Source organism: Camellia sinensis, chromosome 5 (genome assembly GCF_055761805.1).
Source record: "Camellia sinensis isolate YWXY chromosome 5, ASM5576180v1, whole genome shotgun sequence".
In the NCBI taxonomy this organism is placed as follows: Eukaryota; Viridiplantae; Streptophyta; class Magnoliopsida; order Ericales; family Theaceae; genus Camellia; species Camellia sinensis.
Window position 1 is genome coordinate 121,289,059 of NC_138965.1, and position 25,052 is coordinate 121,314,110.

The 25,052-nt window shown below is 33.5% G+C and overlaps 1 protein-coding gene and 1 long non-coding RNA gene across 11 annotated transcripts in view; one reads left to right on the top strand and one right to left on the bottom strand.

The window, feature by feature from the left end:
* Positions 1–1,032: 1,032 nt before the first annotated feature.
* On the bottom strand, positions 1,033–16,956 carry LOC114317808 (uncharacterized). Of its 10 annotated transcripts, none has more exons than XM_082869707.1 (8): positions 16,506–16,956; positions 16,315–16,404; positions 13,075–13,112; positions 10,045–10,137; positions 7,083–7,181; positions 3,808–3,855; positions 2,786–2,876; positions 1,033–1,334 (listed from the first exon to the last, which is right to left on the bottom strand). In XM_082869707.1, the coding sequence occupies exons 4-8, from the start codon at positions 10,111–10,113 to the stop codon at positions 1,192–1,194; spliced, it is 450 nt and encodes a 149-aa protein (XP_082725833.1). In that variant the 5' UTR covers positions 10,114–10,137; positions 13,075–13,112; positions 16,315–16,404; positions 16,506–16,956; the 3' UTR covers positions 1,033–1,191. The 10 variants fall into 10 exon arrangements, with proteins under 10 accessions (XP_082725833.1, XP_082725832.1, XP_082725835.1 ...); XM_082869706.1 differs by having other exon boundaries at positions 13,075–13,147; XM_082869709.1 differs by having other exon boundaries at positions 16,492–16,956.
* Positions 11,070–25,052, top strand: part of LOC145790838 (uncharacterized) — a 68,524-nt gene continuing 54,541 nt past the window's right edge. The window contains exon 1 of the long non-coding RNA XR_014330095.1: positions 11,070–11,202. This is a non-coding gene — a long non-coding RNA (uncharacterized LOC145790838). The remainder of the gene's footprint in view (positions 11,203–25,052) is intronic.

Here is a 25,052-nt window from a genome sequence, read left to right on the forward strand (position 1 = left end):
ATCCAACCTATAATTATTTAATTTTTTTTCTCACAAAAGTCAAAAAAGTCTATCTCAAACGAAATTTGTTAGCCTCAAGCTAAAATAGTTAAAAAACTAAAAAATCAACCCACATTTTAAACGAACTCTAAGCGGTTTTGAAAGGACACTTAAGTACTTATGTGAAATTTCAAGTTCGAACATAGAAAAATATCAATTTGTATTATAATCTAACGTTTAACTCGCTAATATCTTACCTCTTGTGCAAATATAAGAGCATGTTGACCGTTAACCCCAAGGGGTTGGGTTAGTGAATCCAGTTTGGGCTCTGGTAGTGTAATCTCTCCATGTTTCAGATTCAACTCACATTGAGTGTTATGAATTTATTGGAGCCACGCCCATAGCTCATTTCACACTAAGTATTATCAACTTATTGGAACCATATCAACTTATTGGAACCACGCTCGCAAGCTCTAACCAAGATTTGCTCGAAAATATTTTTTGACCTTGGCTACCAAAATTGCCCTTCATTTTCTCTCAACATATAGTTTGTTTCGAATTCTTCTTTTTTGGTCCGTTTTACCCATAATTACCATTGCTGGAAGGAAGATGACAACAAAATAAATTTTTATAATCATGATACTCTTTAAATTTTTAAATATATTTAGATTAGATGCATCAAAACACGTAACAAAATATAGTTAAAATATGAAAAAAAATTCATTTAAAAAAAATAAGAAAACAGAAAACTCAAATATAATTTTACAAATCTTTTGTTCGGTTCGACTGTTTAGACATGATTTTTGGACGGATTTTTATTAGTCTTTACTAAACTTTTTGTTTCATATTTTAGTCTTCTTTTTTTATAAAATATTTTTTAAATACATCAAAATTAGATGCATTTAAAATGTAAAAAAGAAAAAGAAAAAAAAGAAAAAAAAAAGAGCTATTAAAAGTAAATGCAAATCTAAACAAAAAATACACACAACTTTTTGTTTAGATTTTGGTCTACTTTTCATGAATTTCTTTAAACCACCCACTACCAAGAAAGGATTTCCAAAAGCAGGCATAATTTAAGTCTTTTCTGTTTTAAAAGATGCACAGGGAGGAGTCCTACAAAAAAACACACAAAACATAAAAACAATCCAAATGGCTTTCAAAGTCGCACAAACTGCTATTTAAGTCTTTTCTGCTCACAACTTCCGAGCATCTTTATTGGTAATAGTTGCTTAGATGGAATTGAGCCTCCTCATCATCAGACACACAAGCTAAATTAGGGGCCTTATCATGACAAACTTTCTTTGGGAGTTCACCTGGCAGAGATGCTGCTTCTGGGTTATCTCTTTTTTCATCACCTGCATCATTCAATAGAAGGCCACATTAAGCCAGAGGAACATTGACCTGTCTCACCTGTGGTTGAAGAATATGACTCTGAGTATCTCTTAGCAGAGCAAACAATTCTACACGTTAACGTTATAAGTGATCATGCAGTCGTATGATTGTCAAATTTGTAGTCTTATAGTATCATTTTGTTTGGTTTTCAAATTCAAAAACTGATTTTAAGTTTTCAGTGTTAGTCTTCTGATGCAACTAGGTCACCAAGAAAAAAAAAGAGCACATTTTCGTGCTTTTTTTTTATTATATTTATTTTATATTTTTAGTGAATTTCTTTTTTCATATTTCTTCACAAATATTTTACGACAAATTATACCGGTAGTCTCTACATTTTGCCCATGTCATTTTGGTCTCTACACTTTTCATTGGCTCAATTCTGTGAAGCACAGACCCCTCTCCAGAGGTGATGTATACGTGTCTGACACGTGTCACACATGGACATGCGCCGACCACTTGTTGGACACGCATTGAACATGTGTCGAACAAGATGGACAGAGTCGGACACGCTTGGAACACATTGAGGACACGCTGGGGACACAATGAGGACCATTTATTTCAACAAAAAAAAAAAAAATGATTACTATAATAGCATACCTAAGAGGTTGATAAATTTAAATATTTGACATAAAAAAAATATTAAATATTTAAAAATATGACACATAATAAATATATAAAATTATGCGTTTTGCATGTGTCTTCAATATGTGTCGTGCCCTACAACTTATAAAAATTTGTGAGTTTGCGTGTCTGTGTCTGTGCTTCTTAGGCTCAATTTTAACCCTTGGTTTTAGATTTTGTATAATTTGATCCAATTGATAACACTGTTACAATTTTTGATAGAAAACGCTCACTGCATTGGTTGAAATTAACTTATTAAATTGATCAAGTTTACAATTTTGCCCATAAAAACATGACACACGTTCATGGGCACATTATTCAATTAAAAAAATGCTAATAGTTGTTACAATTGGACTAAATTGAGACAATAAAAACAATTAGGATCAAAATCGAGGTAATTGAAATTATAAAGACCAAAACGATACAAGGGCCAAAGTACAGGGACTACAAGTGTAATTTGGCCAATATTTTACTTTTTAAGTTCATCTAAAAAGTACAAAAATACGAAAAAGTTAATTAAAGAAAAAAAATTAAAAAAAAAAAAAAACAAACAAACAAACAAACAAAAACAATTTTAAAAAACTAAACCAAACCAGTACTTTCAGGATTAATGCAAGACATTTTGGTTGTAATCTAGGAGTGAGGATGTCATTGCAGCATGTGAAAGAATTAAAAACAGGCACATGTCAGTAATTTTAAACATTGTGAGAATTAATTCTCGAAATAGCGCTGGGAAAAAATTCACAAACACATGAGAGAGAGACTAATCAGCAAAGTAGTGTCAGAACATTACTTTGATTGGAATCACGGATGAGACCTTTTGAGCGTTGCTTCCCTGCTGCTGCCTTTTCAGCTTCTTTCCTTACATTTGGGGGATTAGGTCGCTGCAAGAGACAAATTGATGAGCAAAAGAAAAGATTTTAAAAATAAAATATGATCACAGAGCATGCTGTATGGCCAGCCACAACCACCATATCAAAGAGGTCCTGTTGCTTTTAGATGCTTTAAACAAGGAAACAAAGGTCATAAAATTGTGCAGGTACAACTATCAGAAGTATGAGGCAACACGAGTGAAGGTGCAAAGCTGAAGAACACCACTTCTGACAGTCACAAGGGGATTTGAATTTGAATTTGAATTTTGGGTCTTAAAACTTCTAATATAATATATTTGTAGGCCTCATGGCTACCAACATGGCATTTTCTGTCCAAAATCAGACTAAAGTTGGTTTGGGGAGTTGATTGGGAAAAATTACAAAATTTAGGGGCTAAAGTGGAAAAATTGTGAAGATTAAGGCGGAAAAGTGTAATTTATCAAAAAACTTAACGACATGGCATTTTCCATAAAAAATTGGATGGAAATTGGTTTTGGGAGTAAATTAAAAAATTACAAACATTAGGGGTCAAAGTGAGAAAAAAATGCTTTAAAGGCCAAAGTGAAAAAATATGAAACTTAAAGTGGGTAGAGTGTAATCTACCCTAGAAAAAATATCTCACAGAATTGAAGACTTCAGTGCTCATATCTATACAAGGATTTGATGTGCTACTAATTCATAAAAAGGTATTACCGGGTACCAACTCTCCTATATTTTTATTGCGTTGCTATTACAAAAGTTTCACTAGCCCACGACATCCAGATTTTTTGTAACCCATGTGCCTCCTAGTATTTTATTTGAATTACCAGAACCAGATAAGCGACTTGGCAGCTATTGAAAAGCTTAATTGCTTAACACGTATGAAATAACAAGCATATTAATACTGATGAAGTAGGATATGTAAAACAAACAAACAAACATTGGTTGTTGATGTAATGTTGACCTGTTTTTTTCTGCCTCGGGATGCGCCAACAGTTGTAGGAGTATAGTTCTGCAATAAGGAAACACATGTGTAAGAACTCAGAATTCCTGCATTGTTGAAGGAAAACCATTTACAATCTGTTTCAGATTGACAATCATAATCTCCCTTTTTTATCCAGGATCTTAGGTAGGAACTTAAGTAGTGTTTGATTCACTGGAATGCAGTGGAATAGAATTATCATTCCGTTAAAAACTCCATTCCCATGTTTGGTTGATTAAAAAAAAAAATGAAAAATACATTGCAAATAAAATCAATATTCACCATTGTAAGGGAATGATCATTCCATTCCATCTCATTCAAGTGAACCAAATAGAGCATTACAGAAATAGAAAGAAAAGCATGGAACCACATGTAATGTGTTTGCAAACCTTTTCTATATTTGAACAAAGGAAAATAAATTATGATAATGATGCAAAAGACAGGTTTAGGGCAGGTTTGGGCGGATGGGGTTTCGACAACATTTAAAAATATATTTTTTTAACTATTATAGTTCAGGTCTATTAATAACAGAAAACAACTTGAGAGCATTACATTCTCAAATCTTTTCTGTAATTTTAGAAGTGAACCATTTTAGAAAATAGAAACTCTGCAGATAGCGAGCAAACTACCCCCAAGTTCTGGATGTTATCTGCTTTTCTTGGATTCTTTTCCAGTGAAAAGGCACCATGGATCCCTCAATTTTTTCCTTTCAAGATTTATTTCGAACTTTCATATGAAGTATTGCAAGATAGAAAATCAAATTCTCATATTAAATGTAGAATCTAAAATACTGTCATTGATCATAAAATCACACTAACCATGTGTGAGTATCTTCACTGGAAACCTTATCAGGAGAATGAAAGTCTATAAAACAAACACCTATGGTTGATGGACACCAGAATAGCGACTCACTTCCCAGTTGTACATACCACCATTACCGCCAACGTGTCATGCACACGTACGCAATGACACGTGTCTTACATTTCAGCATAAAGACTTACACGTGTTACCTATGATGGAGGCATGTATGGTCCACGTGTTCAGACTAAACTGAATAAGATCAAAGGACCTGCATCAATTTGTATCCAAGTCCTAAGAGCTCATCTCTATGAAGGCTCGCCAACTTGACATCCCACAGCATTCAAGAGATTAGGCCATCTCATGGCCGTCATAGTCATAACTGCACAACTCATTGTCATAGTCAGTGTTTTAAAAAGCTTGCTTACACCTGAGGCGCAGCAAAGCGCTACAAGCAGATTAAGGCAAGCTGCAGAACAAAAGGCGCTGAGGCGCAAGGCAAGGGCTTTATGGGCTTTACGTTGCCTTTTACTCCAACATTTGATTTAAGTGATTTCTTGTGTGCATACCAGCAGGGGATTACAACCCTTCAATATAAAATGAACAAACACGTGTGAAAAGAAACCAGAAAAGTGATTTAAGAAAAAACTAGTGATTAAAAAAAGGGATCAACAGATGTGGAAGAGAGAACGACATGGTCTTCTTCGTCAACGATTGAGGTCGTCTTCTTCAAGTTCTCTTCTCTTCTTCTTCGCTGTGTTACCTCTATCTCTTTTCTTCTTCTTTGCTAGTTCTCTCTCTTTTTTTAATTTCTTTCTTTTTCTCATCCAACCACTACTCTTCTTCTTCTTCTTCTTCTTCTTTTTCTTTTCTTCTCTACTCCAACCATAGTTCCCCCTTTCTGTCATTGGGTTCTCTCTATCAGCCACCACGTTTTCATCTTCTTCTTCGTTATGTAGCCACCGATTAAATGTTTACTTTTTTGGTTTTTTAAATGGTGAAACTTACTTTATGATTGTTGGAATTTTGTATATATTTATTTACGTTGAAAACTTCGCCTATATTAAAATTTTGCTAATGTTCCAGAACTTGCATGTCACTTTGGTGAGGTACGCAACTCACCTCACACCTTGTGCTTAGGCTATAGGAGACCTTATTACCTCGGTGCGCCTAGAGCTTTTTAAGACACTGATCATAGTTGTCATAATGTGCGTCTTATTACCTTGCCCCGATGTTGTACGGCTCAATTACTTCGGAAGTATCTAGGTTGAGAGGAAAGTTTTAGGTATGCTGTAGTCTCTAGCTTCTTGTGGCACAAAGGCTAGAGATGGAGCCTTGCCTTGGTGTTGTGCCAACCCCACACAAGTCAAGCTGCCTTAGGTCAGTCCTATTGAGAGACACAGAGACCTCACAACTAGGCTTCCCTAAAATCATTATGTAATCCTAATGGTCTAACTAACTTTTGACAAGATCCCCAAAAATACGGCGGACAAACTAGACAATTAGTTACAACCATGTGCTTGCATCCTACATATAGAAGGGGAACATGCGGAACCACATATTGGATCACTCCAATGTGGACGTAGCGATGATGCTGAGTCGGCTCCTATGCCGCTAGCTATGCCCTGCTTTCATTACATCATGGTTAGAACACGTCATCTCTTGTTGAGCTCTGTGTGTGTGTGTGTGTTGTACTGCTCCATCTCTCTCCCAGTCATCCCGTTTTTGTCTTTGGTGCCTCTTATGTGTTTTGCCACTCTCTGGTGAACCTCAAACCTGCAGTCAACTCCTCCACACCAGCTTACTTGGGAGACACTATTTACAGGTCAGCTTTTTACCAAATTATTTGGGTTATTGAATAAAATACAGTCACTCTTATCATACCCTGAATATGACAATCTTGCAACATAAGTTTCATTTTGACTAGAGGGTCTGTTTCTGTGTCCATGAAGATGATATTGAATGAATAATTTAAAGTTATTTGCCAGCATTCTTACACATAACATCTATATCTATTTAAAGATTTGAACCCCTCACACACAATTCATGAAGAAACACTTAAAAGTGACATGCAGTACTTTAGATGCTTTGGAAATTTGGAAGGTTAGAATGTATTGAAATGTATTACTATAATCAAGTCATGAACAAGAAGACGGCACTGGGAACTTTCTCCATATCTCTTCTAATCAACATGCATAAGACATCTTCATAGAGAAACAGGATAAATAAACATTATATATTCTGCTGCTATAAAAAGGTGCAGCTGCATCTGGCATAAACCTTATCTTATCACCACCAAATACCTCGTACAAGTAATTCAGAAAAATGATAACCATAAATGATGGTAAAAACTGAAGGAGGCACACTAATGCATTCTAAACCAAAGGTGATCACATGTAAACATAACTAAGTATCATCATTTTTTCAATACAAGTACCACTTTTGCAAATCAAGCTTACCGGTGCGTAAATGGAAACCTCAGCTCCTTTAGCATAGTTTACATAACGCATAAGATCTCCTACGCTGTAGAATGTCTGGCCTATATCATTTTTATAACACTACAAAGCCACATATCAAAAGGAACAGTGAGTGTAGTTCTAGAATCAATAGATACTATGATATACAGTGCCAAAAGTTTCGAATTTGATCAAATTACATAAATTCATTCTTTTATTATCACTATTTCCACCTTCATCTTTTTTTTTGGTGGTTTGAGCAGCATAGCTTTTCGTAGATGCAGTATACTTAGTAAAAATTTAAATTGTTAGCACATAACTCTTTCTTGGGGGGAAAAAAATTAAAAAACGAGACAGTAAAAAGGAAATGAATTCAGCTAACAAAAAAGCTGTGACCGAATTGGGCCAAAAGGTACCACATTGAGGCCATCTAATTTGCAATTATAGTCCTTGAGGTATAGTTACTTGGCAGATATTATGGGTGTGTTTGGTTTGTGTTTTGAGATAAATTTTCAAAAAAAAATTTGGGGAAAGAGTTTAGAATTTTTTTGGTTTGTTTGGTTGTATATTTGAAAATAGTTTTGGAGTTTGGGATGATTTGATATTTTGTTGTAGTTGAGTAGATGTGTGTGAGAGAAAAAGTGATTGAGAATGTGAGAGAGAAAGTGATTGATTGATGTGTAGGAGCGAGAAAGTAATTTTAAAAAAAAATTCAAAAAATTTGAACCAAACAAAATTTTAAAAAAATTTCTCAATCTTGAGATACAAACCAAACAAGTCCTGTGTGTTTTATGTGTGTGCAGGCTTGACAATCAATTCTCAATAAAATGCTTAAAACGTGGTGGAACTAAAGAGAAAGGGATCATAGATTCTCTTGGCACAAGCAACAAGACCTCTGCATGAGCAGCAAATGCATGACAACCACCACAACACTGCTAAGCCGCCGCACATGTGGCTAGTGCCCAAAAGCCTACTGTTAAAGCTCAACTGCACGAGAAGCCACACCTCGAAGTGCGTGCGCAAAAATGAGAACTGACATGAAGAGAATTCAAGTATAAAAGGGAAAAAAAAAGAAAGGAAAACGGTTCTAATGCTTTTGGTTTGAAGATGGAGGCAACTAGGGCTAGAGGTTAAGCAAACTTGCACAACTATGGGGTTCACTATCTCTTCCATTTCCTTGTCACTCCCTCCCATCTCCATGAGTGGCTAAGCACCATACTTAGGGTTTCATACCCTAGCCAAGTAACCGAATTTTCATCTTGAGAGACTTGTATTGTATAATTTGATTGGAATATTTGTAAAACATGTCAGTTCTTGAATAAACATGTTTCTATCTTTTATTCATTCGATTTATGTGATTGTGAATGAATGTTTTACTTTTGTTTTCATTGTTGTTGTGTTGAGAATTTGAAACGGGCCATGCTTTCACTAGACGGGTTATGCCACAAACCCTAGTTTAGAGTGGACAATCTGTGCTAGTTGAGGTAGGCCATACTCTCGCTTCGAACACAACATTACTCTCCTTTTCAATTTCCAACTTGTAGTAGAGAAATTGATCTATTCCAACCAATCAATTGTGTAATCTAAGATGAGAATTCCGGGTACATAACTAGCGGTGGATTCGGATCCCTAGGTTACCATTTCTTATTCTTTAACTTGAATTTTCTTGCTTATTTAATTAGGTTTTTATTATCTAGTCATTCTCACAAAACCCATTTCAACAAAACTAATTTGGGAACTAATAATTGAAATAGCTAGAATTACACAATTGTCTCCATGGATCGATACCCGTACTCTACCGCTTTACATGTTTTAAAAACCTTTACGGAAAGATTGATTGTTCATCCTGTAAATACGAAGGGGTAGACCGGGTACAAACCCAACTTCTACAGTGGTACACACAAGGTGGTTGGCCTTAGGGCTTGAACAAGCATTCACTTCTTGACTTTTGACATTTGAGCCCATAAATAATCAACAATTGTAGAGCAAAGATTTACAGTTCACCTCATCCATTAGAATAGAATTTGGCTTTCCCTTTACTTACATGAATGCATGGAAAGCTAAATGGAATGAAGCAAAAGCTCAACAACTGAATACTTTTATGACATCAATTAGTGAAGACCAAATATTTTAATGAAAAATTAGGAAATTAAGATGTGGGAAGTTTGAAATTGAATAGAATCACGTAACGCACAAGAGAATAGAGAATTATACCCTAGTAAAACTCTGCCCCACCATAGGAGGCTGGCTTCTAAAATGGAATCTCAATCCAACTCGAGCTATGCAACCCATCTGGGTTTCTTGTATGTTGTTTCCAATCCTCCTGGTTTTCCTTTCCACTAGTTTTGATTCTCTAGTACCTCTAGGACATGGTTCTTTATCCAAAGAAGTGAAAGACAAAAGATGAACGGATGACGCTGGTGGCCCAAGACAAAAATCCAGCAACTGGTGTGAGACAAAGAGGGAGAAAATTACATCCTTTAAGTAGTTTAACATTGGAAACAATTTGAAAACATGTGATGGGAAAGGCTATGCTCTACACTAAGCTGTTCCAACCACAGTGGATAACTCTCTTAAGTCTGACATCTTGGAGTAGTAACTGCTTTTCCATAACCTGGTAATAATGTCTTCTTCTTTTCTTTTCTTTTTTTTCCAAAGCAACAACATACCCAACAATATTTTACACTTTCAATACTGAGACATCGTTTTCACTAGAATTTCATTATTGGTAGGAAGTGAAGAATTTGAACTCAAACATGTTAAAAATTCAAGAGTTGACCTCAAACTTCTATAATTTTGTAACTAAATTTGGTAAATCTAAGTCAGAGACATGCTTTGTGGAAGAAAATGGGGAAACCAGTCATAAGAAATGGAAGTTCATAATTTAAAGACATTAGTTCCAATAACATTAACATAAAAATGATGACAGAAGCACTAGGGGAATGAGATGAAGATGCTAGATTACCTTAATTTCTTTACCATTTTTACCAATTTCATTTTCGGAAAGCCAACCATCAGGAATCGAATCAGCCATTTATTGCAAAGTAACAGTTTCTCTCTATCCAAAACCAATGTAAACAAAAGCCAGAATGAGGGTAAATTCTATGTATAGTAAAAATTAATGAACAATAAAACACAAATTCCAACAAATAATATCCAAAGACCAACTTTAAATGTTAAACATCATATGTATCAACTTCAGATTTATAAAGACAGCAAGTATCATGTTTAGTTTTTTATTATTAGTTTTTCTCTAGGCCAATACAACAAGAAATATGAAAAGCCACACCATTTAACTTCTTTGCAAAGCTTTAAAAGGCATTATTGAGGCTCCCCTCGAGGTGAGCCTATGACAAAATGCATTGAGGCTTCTGACTTTGAAGCAACAGTCTCCAAATTCTTGTGCAACACACTCCAGGTGCTCCTTATATGCCTTTCGTACATAAACATACAAGGAGTACACATACAGAGAGCCTGTCTAGGGTGGTTGTTAAACTTAGTCTAACACATGGTTTAAACATTAAAAACAACTACAAAAAACAATAATAATAACTCTTTTGCAACGATATTTCATGGGACAAACAAAGTAAATCACCGATCAAGGAAAAACAAAAGGCCAAGGCTCAAGTGAGAAACTCAATAACTAAAGCTAAGAATGTCGATTTCACATTCAACGAGGGCAAGTTTACTTCTTTGCAATGAAATGTTCAATGCCGTGAAGAGAAAAAGCACTTATACTAAACATTTAATTTGTAATATTTTTTACTATTTTAAAATATTTTATTAATTTACTATATATAAAATTTTGAAATGCTTATGCCTCGAGGCTTACACTTCACCTCATGATGGTTAAACACCTCCCGTTATGCATTCAACTTCAAAAACTTTGTTCCTTGGTATTGCAACGAGAAGGCATTCAAGCATGCCAAAAGGAAGAAGAAGAAAAATATCAATTCTTTTGTTATCCTTATTTTTGTGGTATTGGATTTTTTGGGCACAAGAGTTGGATGACAATGTAGAGTGGAAACGTTTATAGCAGAATTAAGATTCTAGGTTGCAGACTTGGCAGAAATTGCTGAAGATGCCAAAAGAAACATTACAGTGCAAAAAAATAAAGGGAAAGGTAAGGCAACAAAAGACGTGGTTTTCTCCAACCACGAAAGATTATTTCCATGAGAGCATCACTCATATTTTAAGAAATAAAACTAATATTTATGGTGATTATGGCATAGCAGCAATAAATTTGATGAGATAGAAAAACTATTACTTTGTCATCCTAAGCACCATTGGAACTAATTCATTGTCAGCCCTACGAGATGACAACCTAGAGGATGGCTTTGCAATAATAGATTTAATGACATAGAAAAAGGATTACTTTGTCATTCTAAGAAACTTTGGAATTAATTCATTGTCAGCCATCCTCCAGAGGTTGTCATCTCCAAAGAACGTTAAGAATTCACATTTAAGATGCCTTGAAATTAGGTAACATATTAAGTATAAAAACTACAATGCCAAGCTCTTGGACATCACATGGTGATGGTTGCAAATGTAGAAAGAATTACATGTGTGATGAAATATTCTCTTAAATAAGTACAATTCTGCAAATAAAATCAATGTTCAAATTCTCAAAATGATAAAACCACTACATGTGCACTTATGTACACCCCACACCGACCCTACAACCAGAGAGGCACAAAAGCAAACAAACTGGTTGACATCATCTTTTGAAGACTTTAACTTACAACAATTACAACCAAAAAGGGTCCCAAATCACGTTATAAACATGGCTAATGCTAATCTAAATACCTTTTTGTTAAAAGTGAAGCAAACCATCCAATTGACTAAAACTTCAAATAGTAAAATCTACTAAAAAAATAATAATAAGACTATGGGAGGAATACAGATATCTAACATTGTGGTACGGAATGAAAAAAAGAAAATAAGAGCTCATAAAAAAGCAGCAAATGCAAATCATCATTGTGTTCATTTGTGATGGTAATGTGGTGTGTGACATGCTTCTGGCAGCAGTGGTAGTAATAACGGCACATACAGATGAGCCAAAAAAAAGACCCCCTCATAAACCTAACTAGCATATCTCATAAGACACCCACCCCTCACTATCAAACTTTAGTGATGTGGTCCTTGAATCCGTGATCACAAAATTTCCCCTCCATACTTGATACCCTCCCCCTTTTCCATTTAACAAAAAAGAAAAGAAAAGAAAAAATTGAAGGCAAGAGACAGGTAATCAAGGTTGTTAAAATTGGGATCCTAGGTGCGATCATTAGGAGGGATTTGTGGATTAGATCATAGAATCGGAACAAGGATCGCAAAATTTTACTTTCAATGCAAAATAAAAGGAAAAATTATCAATAATGACAATGTATGTTAACTAATTTTAAAATCATTAAAAAAAATTACAAACATGATACAATACATTTTTTATGTTAACATAAATTAGAGGAGATGTTTGGAGGAGTTTATAGTCAAATCTCTTATACAGATATACACATATAAATACATATATAAGAAATAAATAATAAGAAAAAAAATTTGGTACAATCGGGATTATAGTAGAATCTGGATTGTAGTGTGATTTTAGACGATTTTATGACTAAGATCATAGCCACTTTAAAATCCTATTGAATTTAAGATCCTACAGCGATCCAGATTGTTCGGCCCAACTAAGATCGTAGAAGCGTATGATCCTACGATCCAAATCAGATTTTAATAATCATGCAAGTAATTAGATTTGTGGCTAGATGGAAAAGAGGACTTCTCCACAAGATTAAAAATGAGAGAGAGAGAGATGATGATGGTGACTATGATGATGATGATGACGATGACGATGACAACGATGATATAACAGAATCAACCAAAGCAACAAAAGCAGATGATTAAAAAAGGGAAAAAATAACACTTTCCAAAGCCAAAAAAAAAAAAAAAAAAAAGACGAAAATAATGTAACAAAGATTTGCCAAAAATTCAAACTTACATCAGTATGGCAACAAGCTTGGGCGCAGGACGGCAGATCTAGAAGGAGGAGAGCAGGATGAAACCCTAAAATGCTTATATATAATACAAAGAAAGAAGGGTAGTTTTGTTATTTAAAAAATAAGGGCAAATTACATAGACATCCATTGGATTCTTATGACATAACACCATCACCCCTCTTATTATCTTAAATTACACTAGCACCCCTATCAGTTAACATTGTCCAATGCCGTGATAAAAGTGATAATTACGAAATTACACTGACCTCCCCTCTAATTTATGAAATTATACTTTTTGTTCAATCAGATTATAAATTTAAAAAAAAAAAAAAATCCAAGACAACAAGAACTTTTTGTTCTTTGTTTCCTATTATTTTCTTTAAGCTTTAACCTAAGGTAGTTGAAGGCATGTGCTATCATTTTTCTTAATTAATTCTACATAAATAGTTGCCTTGAAAAATTTCTTATGTGTGTATTGTGGTTTAAATAGTGGGTGTTTGGGAAGTGAATTTTTTTGTAGGTTTTTTCAGTTATAGGATATTATTGGAGAAAAAATTTTGTGTTTGAGAAGATAGTTGAGTTTTTTTGTGGTTGGATATGATGTTTGTGAGAGAAAAAGTAAAATGATTATGGGGTTTGATGTGATATTTTGTTTTGATTTGTTTTTTTTTTTTTTTTGTAACTAATTTGTCTTTTAGTGAAAAAAAACAAAAAAAAAAAACCTAAAAACTAACTTCCCAAACACCCCTATAAACATTTATAATGAAATAGTATTGAAATATTCCTTGGAGAATGAAAGAAAATTTTCTTATGTGTGCATTGTGGTTTTAATAAGAATTTATAATAAAATAGCAATAAAATATTCCTCAATCACAGAATGAGAGTTTAGCATTTAGTAGATTTGTATGGATAGTTTTAGCTGATATTTGATTTTATCCATGAAGCATGGGTACTCCAAAAATATTGGCGAACGAGTACAGAGTACTTACACAGTATGCATACTGGTACAATTGCATGCGTATTATGTATGCAAATACTTGTTTGGTACACAAAATACTTTGGGTACAAGACAGTACGGCTCGAGTGCGAGACGAGTACGACTTGGGTACTTTTATGGATACTTTGGGGCATAAATTTTTTTTTTTTTAATTACTAAAATGTTTATATCGTGCCTATTTTTAAAGCTTTAAAAATATAACGTATTTTTAAAATTATCAAACATATGAAAAATATTTAAAATACACAGTTATTTTTACATTTGATTTTTTAATCATTATATATCATGTACTAGTATAAATTATAAAATAAAAAAATTATACACATACCAGACCGTACTCATACGGTACTCTTGTTTCATTTTCCCCCCGTATTGGCATACCAGTAACGTACTCGCACCCGTGTTCGTACCCACACCTATGCTTCCTAGGATTTGTTGGGTCTACAAGGAATGATGAATTCTATCATAGTGGTCCTTCTATCCCATGTATTTGAGGTTCTTATGTTCTTGAGGAGTAGTGGTGTACAAGAATAAAAAAGGTATTTTGGAAAAAAAAAAAAAAAAATTCAGATTAACAATATCCGTTAGTCAACAAGTCTGACAGATGGCTGATATTATACTCTAAAATAAAAAGTAAGGGAGGGCAATGATATTTCAAAAAATAAAGAGGGTGTCAATGTGATTTTAGAAGAATACATGGGTGTCAATGTAATTTACCCAAGAAGTAATGACATAGTTTAGTAATATCAATATATAACTAAGCACAGGGTCTACCTTAAGCCCAATTTTATCCCTACTTTGCAACCCACCCCTACCTAAATTAAAATCTGCCCAAATCGTCCTAATAAGACAAATTGCAAATATTTGCACTTATGTAATGACCCAAGTCCAACTATATATTTAATTCATTCTTGTGTATATTACATTCCATATAATTGATTGTGTAGCACATTTTGTTTGTGATACATTAGGGATTTCTAACAAATGCATGACTCATTGGTTAATGTGATTTGACCTAATTTTGATTTTGCTTAATTAGGGTGCTTAAATGACATGAGTTAATGTCATGTATCATTTCTCATCTTATAAAAAAGTAAATCATGATTAATTGTGGTCAAGTGTGATTAATTCCGACAATCTTGATTAATTAAGGTTAAGCATGATTAATTAGGGCTATATTCTTTTTCATCCTTCATTCCATTCTGCCAAGGCCTATATACTCAGTTAAAACAAATAAATGTACATCCGTTTTACTAGCACATCCCATGTCGATTTAAGTCTCAAAGGTGATTTTGACAATGAACTAGGCACCTCAATGTTTGACAAAACTAAAAAAACGGGAACATTTCATGCATCCCAAATTTTCCAACAAATTGAACAATAACTAGCAACATGCAAAAAAATCCCAAATTTTGTAAACCACATAACCTAGCAGGCCGTTTCAAAGCCTCATTAATTCCAATAGCCAAAGATAGTAACATTTAAATTCAATACAAATATGATCAATTATGTTTGTTTAACATCATGTCACGCACTAATGCAGCATGAAGTGATCATACAAACTAAGCAACAAAATCTCAAAAGTACGAAAAAAGTTTGGTATTTCTCCACCACCCAATAACTTCAATTGTTTTTTCAGATGGTCATGTTTTTGAAAATGAACTTCAGCTGTGATTTGAAAACATGACTTGGAGAGCATGAATCCACAAAACAACTTGAATTTCAAAATCACGTGTTTGGTTTTAAAAAAAAAAAAAAAAACCTACCGGATTACAGAGTATAAAACAGTAACACTATGTCTGGATTGAGTGATTTGGAGAGAAAGGAAAAGAAATAGAGATATTGTTTGAATAACTTAGTGAAGAAAAATGGGGAGAACGGAGAGACTTATTTCTCTTATAACCCTCTTTTTCAATCTTTCCAAAACCCTCTTTTTCAATCTTTCCAAAATCTTTTTCCAAAAGTAGAGAGATTGAGAGAAAAAAAAAACCAACATATTCTTATATTTTTATAATACTAATTTTGTCCTGTAAAAATAAAATAATTAACAAAATATAAAAAGTTATTTTTGATAATATAACAGTCTCTTTTCCTTTCTCTTATAAAATCTAACCAAACAAAAAAAAAAAGAGAAATTACAATCATTTCTTTTCTTTTCTAACCTAATTTGCAAACATAGTGTAACAGTAACCCTAATATGTAATCTAAACAATAACAGTTTGATATATTCCAGGGTATAGATTACCGGATTTTTCTCAACTTGGGTTTCAAATCCAGAAAGCTCTGTTCTGCCATTTCTTCTGTTTCTCTCTCTCTTTCTCTCTACTTTCTCCCTCTACGATGACAACACGAGTTCAATAAACACAATCTATACATGTATGCATGTAAAAATGCTCATATATGAGTGTGTTTAATGAATTACAGAAAATTGAGTACCAATCGTCACTGTGTGCTTGAGTATCCAAGGTTGATCGAACCATCGAGGTTGTGTTCTGCGGTTTCTTGATTTGGTTTCGTTAGGGCTTTTTCATTTGATTTGCAAAAAAAGGTTAAAGAAAGTGATATAGGCCTGACATTCTACAGCGTAGAAGATCTTCTGCCTTAAGTAAAGGCTATGCTAAAAAAGCTGAGATCTCCATTCACACACCGAACTATATTGCTTCACCTGCTGGTGAATCTGCCTAAGGGCAGACCGCAAAACAGTGACCTAATCCCTCACAAAGGTAAGAAAACAAACTGAAAAGGCAGCAGCATTCCAACCAAACAACGGCGGACCCAAAGGGGGCTGAGGGGGTCGACGGCCCCGGCTAGGTTTTGAAATTTATGCAAATTTACTGCCTTTTATCTTTGGTCTGTAAACTCTAGAGGAGTGGCCCCTCCAATCAAAAGACAAGACTTTTGAATACTTATAAAATTTAGGGCAAATTACATATACCTCCTTCGAGGTTTAGTTAAATTACAGATATTCTTGAAATTTTGAAAATTATAGATACCCCTCTGAGACTTGTATTTTCATAACAAATTATCTCCTGAAGTTTATATTTTCATAACAATTTATCCCCTAATTTGTTATGCAAATAGTACATTTAGGAAGGTATCTATAATTTCTCAAACCTCAAGCATATCTATAATTTTGCTAAATCTCGATGTATATGTAATTTGCCCTAAAATTTAAGTTATTTAAGACTTTTTAAATGAGGCGTATCATTTTAACTTTTTAGATTTTAAAAATTGTATATAAAGATATTTTAAATTATTAAGAAATATCATTTTATTTTTTTAATTATAAAAGTACATAAATGTTTCTAAATTATAAAAATGTATAAACTAGACCAGAAAATAGTTAAAGTGAAACACACCAATAATTTACAGGTTTATTTGTACATTTTTATAGTTTAGGGGACAAAATCATTCTTTTCAATAGTTTAGGAGTCTATTTGTATATTTTTATATTATAGGGGCAAAATAATATTTTTCAATAGTTTAGAGGATCATTTGTATGTTTTTAAAGTTTAGGAAGTTAAAATGATACTTCTGAATAATTTAGAGGATCTCTTTGTAAATAACCCATAAAATTTCAACAACAATAAGATATTTAATAAAGCTAAAAACTTAAAATTAAGTATTGAATGTTGAATTTTTTTAACGAAAAATCTATTTGATAAAAATTTAATTGTTGGACTAAAATAAGTTATTTGATATGTATAATATTATATTTAAAATTTATTATTTTTAAATTATATCTCTTAATTATTATATTGTGATAATGAGTTAGTAGTACTGGATGAGGCCTCAATGTTAGCTATGACGCTAATGGCAATGGTGGTGTAGACAGATGTATAGTGGTTGTGGTGATGGTGGAATAGTAATGTTGTGGAGATAAAAAGAGGTGGTGGCAGCAACGGCATAATGATAGTTGTGGTGGTGGTTATGACAATGGTGACAATGCTTGTGGAGGTGAAGGGTTGTCATAATTGTTGTAATAGTGGTAGTAATGGCAATGACGACTATGATGGTGGCGTGGTAGTGGTAATAAAATGATTGTGGTGATTGTAGTAACAATGACAATAATGATGATGGTGATGGTAGTAGTGGTAGTGGTCGTAGTAGTAACGGTGGCATGATGGTGGTAGTAGAGTAGTGGTAACAATAACAAAGATGGTGGTGGTAGTAGTGGTGGCAATGGCAGTGGCAGTGGCATAATGGTGGTGGTAGTAGTGGTAACAATGGTGGTGGTGAGTTTATAATAGTGTATATCAACGCTCATATTTAGTATTTATAAATTCAATCAAAATTAAGTAAATTTTAGGGTAAATTACACATTGTACCCCTGCATTTTGCACCAAATTTCACTTTGATCTCTACACATGAAATCGTGACAGTCAATCCTCACACTTTTTGGTCAAATCTCACTTTGGTCCTTATACATGAAATCATGACAGTTAATTCTCTACACTTATGAAATCGTGGCAATCAACTCCTTGCAGTTCTAATCAAGTGTTAATATCTCTCTTTTGTTACTCCATTCTATAGGTCTTTAACAGAAGTCAATAATGTGACAAGTATATGACTACAAAAAGAGGGCAAAAGAAGAAAATGACACAAATTTTCCGTCTATACATATTTCGTCCTAAAATTTATACATCAACTTTTGATTGTATTCAGCTAAAACAAAACGCAAATTGTGAACGATTAAAGAGATGAACTAGTTTTTGCAAAAATTGCAATAATGAAACTCTGTTTTCCACAATGACGGAGTCTTTAATTTCTCTGTTGTCTTTATATATATATATATATATATATATATATATATATATATTTCAAAAGCTCTATTTTGTTACCTATTTGTTCTAATTTTCAACATATGAACACACATACACATACACATACACATATATATTATAGGGTAAATCACACTTACACCCCTTGAGGTTTGAGTTTAATACATATCTCCCCGTAATGTTTGGAAAATTACACCCTCTGTTTGTAATTATTTAGACAAAATGAAGACATTGAACTCATGTACTCGCTATTTTCTTACTTTACTTTCTCTCTTCTTCTTCTTCTTCTTTTTTTCAATGTAATTTTCTCTATTTTTCTACTAGAAGTTGTTGCCTTTTACATAACATGGGGTTTGTAAAATGAGACTACTAACCACAGAGGTGTGAATGTAATTTCCAAAACGTTAGGGAATGAGATGTAATTGGACTAAATCTCAAGAGATGTCAGCGTAATTTACCCTATATTGTATAATTCTCACATGCTTATCACGTAAGACAAAGTGTATATTGGTAGGAAATGATAATGATTTTTCTCTCTTACCCTCGTTGCATAGTTACATGTTTATCACATAACTGGATTCTATTAAAAACTTAAACAATGAAGTAATAGGAGGGCAAACTAATACTTAACTAGAAGTGCAGGGGTTGACTATCACGATTTTATGTATAGGAACCAAAATGGAATATGAACAAAAGTGCAGAGGGTTGACTGTTACGATTTCATGTGTAGGGACCAAAGTGAGATTTGGTGCAAAATGCAAAGGTGCAAAGTGTAATTTATCCTAAATTTTATATGACTTGACTTTTAGCCTATATTTTAAGAGGCACTTAAATTCATAAGTGATATCAATTGTGATTATCAACGAGCTTAATTGATTATCACTTAATACATTCAATTTTAAGTACTGAATCTGGTTATCAAACATCCTGAATTCTTTATCTTATCTTATTTGTTAGCACAATATTAGTGTAGTGAATTTTACTATTAAAGTAGATTTCTAATACAAGGCTAATAATTAAAGAGTAAATTATAAATACTTTGCCTAAAATACGAATTACCCCTCATATGGTTTGAAAATTACAAATGCTCCTTGTTAGAACAAAAAGGAAGGATAATCTAGGAAACATAATTTCTATTAAGAAAAAGTAGCGAACCTTGCCATCCTTCTTTTTATTTAACAAAATTTACTAAAAAAAAATGAAATTCTTAATTGTCTCATATACAATAACAAAACTACTTGAATTATTAATTGAAATATTTTTTGATATCATTAACAACTGAAAACTAAAAATTAAGTATTGAAAATTAAATGTTGAATTTTTTAAACTGAAAATCTGTTTAATAAAAAATTTAGTGCTGAACTAAAATAAGTTGTTTGATTGTATAACATCAAATTTGAAATTTATTATTTTTAAATTATATCTTTCAAATTTTATATTGTGATGGTGAGCTGGTAGTGGTAGATGAGGAGGCAGTGTTAGCTCTAATGTTGATGACAATGGTGGTGAAGATAGACAGATAGTGGTTGTGGTGATAATAGAATGGTAATGTTGTGGAGATAAAAAAAAGGTAGTGACGACAGTGTAATGATGGTGGTTGTTGTGGTGGTGGTTATGATAATGGTGACAATGATTGTGGAGGTGAAGGGTTGTCATAATTGTTATAGTGGTGGTAGTAATTGCAATGGCGACTTTGGTGGTGGTGGTGATAATAAAATGATGGTGGCAATTATGGCAACAATGACAATAGTAATGATGGTGGCAATTATGGCAACAATGACAATAGTAATGAAGGTGGTGGTGGCATGATGGTGATGGTTGTGGTGGTAGCAGTGGTGTAGTGGTGGTGGTGGTAGTGGAGATAGTGGCGGTGGCGGTTGCATGATGGTGGTGGTGGTGGTTGCATGGTGGTGGTAGCGACAACAGTGGCGAGTTTATAATAGTGTATATCGACACTTGTGTTTAGTATTTATAAAGTCAATCAGAATTAAGTACGTTTTATATAACCTAAAATGTACTTAACTTTTATCTTATATTTTAAGAAGCACTTAAATTTTTAAGTGATATCAATTGTGATTATCAAATAAGTTATTGTAATATTTGCATTTGATATTTTCATTTATAGTGATTGATCCTTGTAATATTTTTATTTAAATTTTTAAGTAATATTAATTTGCTCCATGTAATATTTTCATTTATAGTGGTTGCTCAATTAGTTTAGAGCTATGGTAGCTCGCCAAGAGAAGTGAGACAATTTTTTATTAATTTTCCCTTTTTTTTTTCTTTTTCAATAATGACTTTTAAGAAAATTATTAAATAATTCATATCATATGACTATCAACATATCACTCTTTACAAATGAAGAATTCCAAAACTGTTGGAAATGGTAGAAAAATTCTGGGTAAAATCAGAATTTTTTCTCAAGTTTGGTCTATTTTTTAGGTGGGCCCCGAGCGTTGATTTACTCGGGTCAAAGTGGTAACGCGTTCTATGCCGCATTGTGATTCACGTGGTATATTTGGTTGCTCAAAACCATTACCGAGTGAATGGGAAATTGAAGCCAAAGTATGCTCCATGGAAATGGAGTTTTGGTGGAAATTCCTTAAGGTTGTAAAATAGCTTGTCCCACATTAATTTGGTGGGAAGTTTTGAAAGGGTTTATAAGGCATGGGTTTGGTACTTGGGGTGTGCCCCAAGGGGTACCCAAGTGTTTTAGAGGGAGAGGTTATGGGTAAAATAGGCTAGACCCATTGGACCCAAAAATCACCACACACACGCGCCGCCATCCGTCCTGGCGGGCGGGCTGGGCTTGGGCGCGGGTGCATGGTGTGTGGTTGGGTTGGGCTTGTTCGGCCCAATACTAATCTTTTTGGGCCAAAAACATTTGAATTTATTTTTATTTTTTGGTAAAATAAAATCCATAATTCAAATTAACCGAAAATAATCTGGTTCGGTTTTTTCTGTACATCCAAACAGGGCCCTTCCGTTTTTTGAACCCAACAGCTCTAAATCTGTTTGAATTTCAAACCAAACAGTGCCTAAACAGTTTGTATCTGTTTAATTCAAATTGAACAGGTACAGTACCTGTTTAATTCAAAATGGAAAGCCACCAATCCATCTATAAATAGACTAAGCCCCTCCATTTGGAAAAATACTCCAATTTTCGTACTCCATCTTCTGCTATAAATTTATTCTTCATTTTGCATTTAGTTCTTGTTACAGAGAGTATAAACACTTAGTGTGTTCGGCGAATGAATAAATTGTAGTGCTGCTTTTATTCGTTGATAGATCATTTTATTCTGGGAGATAGACGTCCAGATTCTGAAAGCACCGTGGAGAAAACGAATCTGTCTTAAGGATATAGTGTTAAACACTGGACTTGATCAGATAGTTATTCAAAAGAAATTAACCAAGTAAGTTGTTTAATTTTTATTATGTTTTTTTTTTTGTTTATTTAATCAGATTTTAATTTTGTTTTTGTAACAAAATAAAATATGTTTTTATTTATTTATTTTTATTTCAAGTTTGATTTTTGTAATCAAATAAATTCTCTCATTTTCTTTATTTCTTTATGTTCTTGTTGTTGTTTTGTACACAACAGAATTTAATCTATTTAAATACAGTGAAGATTGTCCAATAATCTTAAGACAGACCCCTTTTTTGGTATCTTCATTGTATTTAACTTTCTGTGTTTTCAAAGTAATATTCTGGTTGGAAAAATAAATAGTGATTTATGCTATTTGACAGATAGTAGTAATATACTGTCTCTTTTCTTTAACAACTAGTAGTAATATATTGGTGTCATTAACAATTGTAGAATATTATTTGGTATTACAGAAAATTATTGTGATATTTTATTTTTCTAGTTTTTGTAACAAGAAAAATAAAATTATTTTGTTGTTATAATTTATTTTCTGGTTTTAGTAACTAGAAAATTAATTTGTGTTTTAATTTTTTCTGATTTTTGTAATCAGAGATTATGGCTACTATAACTGAAACTGCATCTGGCAGTGGTACTCCTATTGTTACACCTACATCGGTCGCTATCCAGAACCATGTTCATGTACCAATCAATCATGGAGAAAAACCGAAAAAATTTAACGGTACCGAGTTTAAGAGATGGCAGCAGAAGATGCTGTTCTATCTTACGACTCTTAATTTGGCTCGGTTTCTCCATGAAGAGGCTCCAGCACTTAAAGAGGGTGAAAGTGATCGGCAAGTTGTTGCCGCTGTAGATGCTTGAAAACATTCAGATTTCCTATGCAGAAACTACATCCTCAATGGCCTTGACAACATGCTGTATAATGTATACAGTCCTTTGAAGTCAGCAAAAGAATTGTGGGATTCTTTGGAGAAGAAATACAAGACAAAAGATACCGGCACGAAGAAATTTGTCGTCGGTAAATGTTTGGATTTTGTTATAGTAGACTCCCAAACGGTAATATCTCAAGTTCAAAGTTTTCAAATAATTTTGCATGATATTCATTCAGAAGGTATGTCTCTTAGCGAGTCATTCCAAGTCGCTGCTTTAGTGGAAAAGTTACCACCAGCTTGGAAAGAGTTCAAAAATTATTTAAAACATAAACGCAAAGAGATGACCATGGATGAGTTGATTGTAAGATTAAGAATTGAGGAAGATAACCGAAAGGCTGAAAAGAGGAATGGGAAAAATCCCATTGAGTCTAAGGCTAATGTGGTTGAACAAGTTCATAAACCACATAACAAAAAGAGGAAGTTTACTGGAGATGGTCCTAAACAAGGCGACAACAATGGCAACAAGAAGTTCAAAGGAAAATGCTATAATTGTGGCAAGACTGGACATCGAGCTTCTGACTGCCGCCGCCCTAAGAAGGATCATGGAAGTACAAGTAAGAAGACCACCAATCAGGCCAATGTAATAGAATTGGATTACATCTCTGACGGAGTGAATGACATCAACCTCTCTGCTGTGGTGTCTGAGGCTAACTTGGTTGGAAATCCCAAAGAGTGGTGGGTTGACACTGGAGCAACTCGTCACATTTGTGCGGACAAGAAGATGTTCACTACCTACAATGGGGCTACAAATGGTGAACAACTTTTCATGAGAAATTTTTCTACTTCTACTGTGGCTGGACAAGGAAAAGTTATCTTGAATATGACATTAGGGAAAGAACTGACCCTCAACAATGTACTGCATGTACCTGACATCCGAAAGAATTTAGTTTTTTGGTTCTTTGTTAAGTAAAAATAGTTTTAGGCTTGTCTTTGAGTCTGATAAATTTGTATTAACAAAGAGTGGTATGTATGTTGGTAAGGGATGCATGAGTGATGGTCTCTTTAAGTTGAATGTAATGACAATTGTACCAAAAATTGCTATGAATAAGAATAACATATCTTTTGTTTATATTTTTTAGTCAAATTTATGGCATGATAGATTAGGACATGTGAATTTTGATGCTTTATGTAGATTAATTGGTTTAGATCATATACCAAAGTTTGAAATTAACCCTAATCATAAATGTGAAATTTGTGTAGAAGCGAAACTAACTAAGGCTCCATTTAAATCGGTTGAAAGAAAAACCGAACCTCTAGAATTAATTCATACTGATGTATATGATTTAAAATTTATTCAAACTAGAGGAGGCAAAAAGTATTTCATAACATTTATCAATGATTGCACAAGATATTGTTATGTTTATTTACTTAGAAGTAAAGATGAAGCCTTAGAAATGTTTAAACTCTACAAAACAGAAGTTGAAAATCAACTTGGTAAAACCATTAAAATGGTTAGAAGTGATAAGGGTGGTGAATATGATGCACCATTAAATGAATTTTGTGCACAACATGGCATTATTCACCAAACTACAGCCCCTTATTCTCCACAACAAAATGGAATTGCTGAAAGGAAGAATAGAACCCTCAAAGAAATGATGAATGCCATATTACTAAGTTCAGGTTTACCACAGAACTTGTGGGGGGAAGCAATATTGTCTGCTAATTATGTTCTTAATAGAATACCCCACAAGAAAACTAACAACACTCCTTATGAATTGTGGAAAGGTCGACCGCCTTCCTACAAATACTTAAAAGTGTGGGGGTGTTTGGCAAAAGTTGAAGTTCCTGTCCTTAAAAAGACTAAGATTGGACCAAAAACAGTAGACTGTGTGTTTATTGGTTATGCTCAGAATAGTAGTGCATATCGGTTTCTGACTTATAAATCAGA